Source organism: Solanum tuberosum, unplaced genomic scaffold (assembly GCF_000226075.1).
Source record: "Solanum tuberosum cultivar DM 1-3 516 R44 unplaced genomic scaffold, SolTub_3.0 scf00958, whole genome shotgun sequence".
NCBI lineage: Eukaryota > Viridiplantae > Streptophyta > Magnoliopsida > Solanales > Solanaceae > Solanum > Solanum tuberosum.
Genome location: NW_006239878.1, coordinates 33,158 through 35,124, shown reverse-complemented (window position 1 = coordinate 35,124; position 1,967 = coordinate 33,158). Strand labels below are relative to the sequence as shown.

Below are 1,967 nucleotides of genomic sequence, written 5' to 3'. Positions count from 1 at the left end.
TAGTGGCTAAGTTTTGAACCTATAATTTTTATATCACACAAAGATAACTTTACCATCATTCCTAAACTCCTTTTCTTAGAACATAAAAAAGTAATACTTAATATTCATGTTCAATCAAAGATATTCACAAAATTAGAAGGGAGAGAATATTATTCCCTCAAGATCCAAATAATTTTTTGTTTACCCCTAATTTTTCATATATCTTTTTAATATTTTGAATTGTCAGTTGTTATGATTTATGGTAATGTTTATGTAGTTTGCAAATGTGTGTAAATTCTATTTCAAAAATATTGTAATATTCATACCCTAATTCAGAGTCAAAAAATTTAAACTGTATCATATAAATTGAGACAAATAAAATAATATACCATAATCCTCTCATGGTAGTCTGCATATGCGCACGTTCCATGAAAGAAATAAAATTCTTCATGCATGTGAAAACCTTTGTATAAAAGACCTTGCATACTCTTCATATTTTACACTACAAACCCTTGTATCATCTCAATTGCTTTCGAGACTCTTTCGTAGAATTCCAACAATTTCTCCTGCTCCTCAAAAGCCCACAAATTTTAATAATATCACTCTTTACCAATGGGGAAAATTAGCATTCCCCTTTTGCTGATCCTTGTCCTCTCTATAGTGGTTGCAGTCGAGAGTACTAGTACTGATCGACTGCATCCACGCCTCCCTACCTTTGTAGAGACTCAATGTAGAAAAACTCGTTATCCGGAACCTTGTGTGACATTTTTATCCAAATATGTGAATCCCACATCACAAGATCCTCAAGAAATAGTTCATGCTGCCTTGAAAGTAAGCCTAGTTAGGGCTATACATACAAAAAAATTACATAAAAAATGTGCTCAAGGAGCATAATAAGAAAATGAAGGCTAAGGATCATCAAGCAATAAACGAATGTTTAGATGAAATCTATGATGGCATTTCCCAACTCACAAACTCTGTCATAGAGCTTCAAAATTTGAACTTAGATGGGCAAGAAGAGTTTGTATGGCATCAAAGCAATGTTCAAACTTAGCTTAGTACAATATTAATTGATGCTTACACTTGCTTGAATGGTCTAAAGTTAGGCCATTCCAAGGGTAGTAAAGTGAAGGCTACAATTAAAGCTAAGGTTCTTAATGTTGCACAAGTTACTAGCAATGCTTTGGCTTTGTTTAATGGATTTGCTTCTAGATATAAGTCTCCTCATCATGGCTAGGATAGCTATGAAAAAAATAAACATTAATGATATAGTGTTGTCACATATGGTATGTGTAGTGGTCATTTAATTATTCATTGATTTTATGGGTTTAATGGCGCATGCAATTTTTAGTGTTGTTGGTGTAATTTTATATGTTCTAGCATATTAATTATTTTTCAGGTGAGTACTTTCAATAATAATTGATACGGTGTAACGATCCACATAGTCGTTTCATGATTTTGGAGTTTTCCATGTTTTATCCCTTCTCATACGTAGTTTTAGTGTGGTATTTATGGTTTTTGGGGATGGATGACATGATTTTCGAGGTTGTTGGGTGAGTTTTAAAAGAGTTTTTCAGTTTGAAATGTTGATAAGTTTAATTAAAATCAACATTTGAGAAAGATGAGCTTGAAATGAAATTCCGATAATTTTATTAGATTCAAAATGAGATTTTTGATTCGGGTGGATGGTTTGGATGGCTCCCAAGGGGCTCAGGTTTGACTTGGACCTTTCGATCGATTTCTAGTCAAGTCAAATAATAGGTTTGACCACCGTTGACTTTCTATCAAGATGATATTATATCGCTGATTTGATAATTTCAACATGACTGAAACATGTTAATTTATGATCGATTTGTATATTTGATTTGCGTCCGGATTGTTCTAGATGATATTTTCAGGCACTTATAAAAGGGTAAATAAATAGGGAGAAGGAGAAGAGGGAATCCAACAGATTGGACTCAGGTAGAAACCCATCTACTATCACCTTT

At 32.9% G+C, this 1,967-nt stretch overlaps 1 protein-coding gene across 1 annotated transcript; it reads left to right on the top strand.

Annotated features, from left to right (window-relative positions):
* Positions 1-880: 880 nt before the first annotated feature.
* LOC107059212 (21 kDa protein-like) lies at positions 881-1,216 on the top strand. Its single transcript, XM_015305697.1, has 2 exons — positions 881-1,003; positions 1,082-1,216. The coding sequence occupies exons 1-2, from the start codon at positions 881-883 to the stop codon at positions 1,214-1,216; spliced, it is 258 nt and encodes an 85-aa protein (XP_015161183.1).
* The last annotated feature ends 751 nt before the right edge of the window (positions 1,217-1,967 follow it).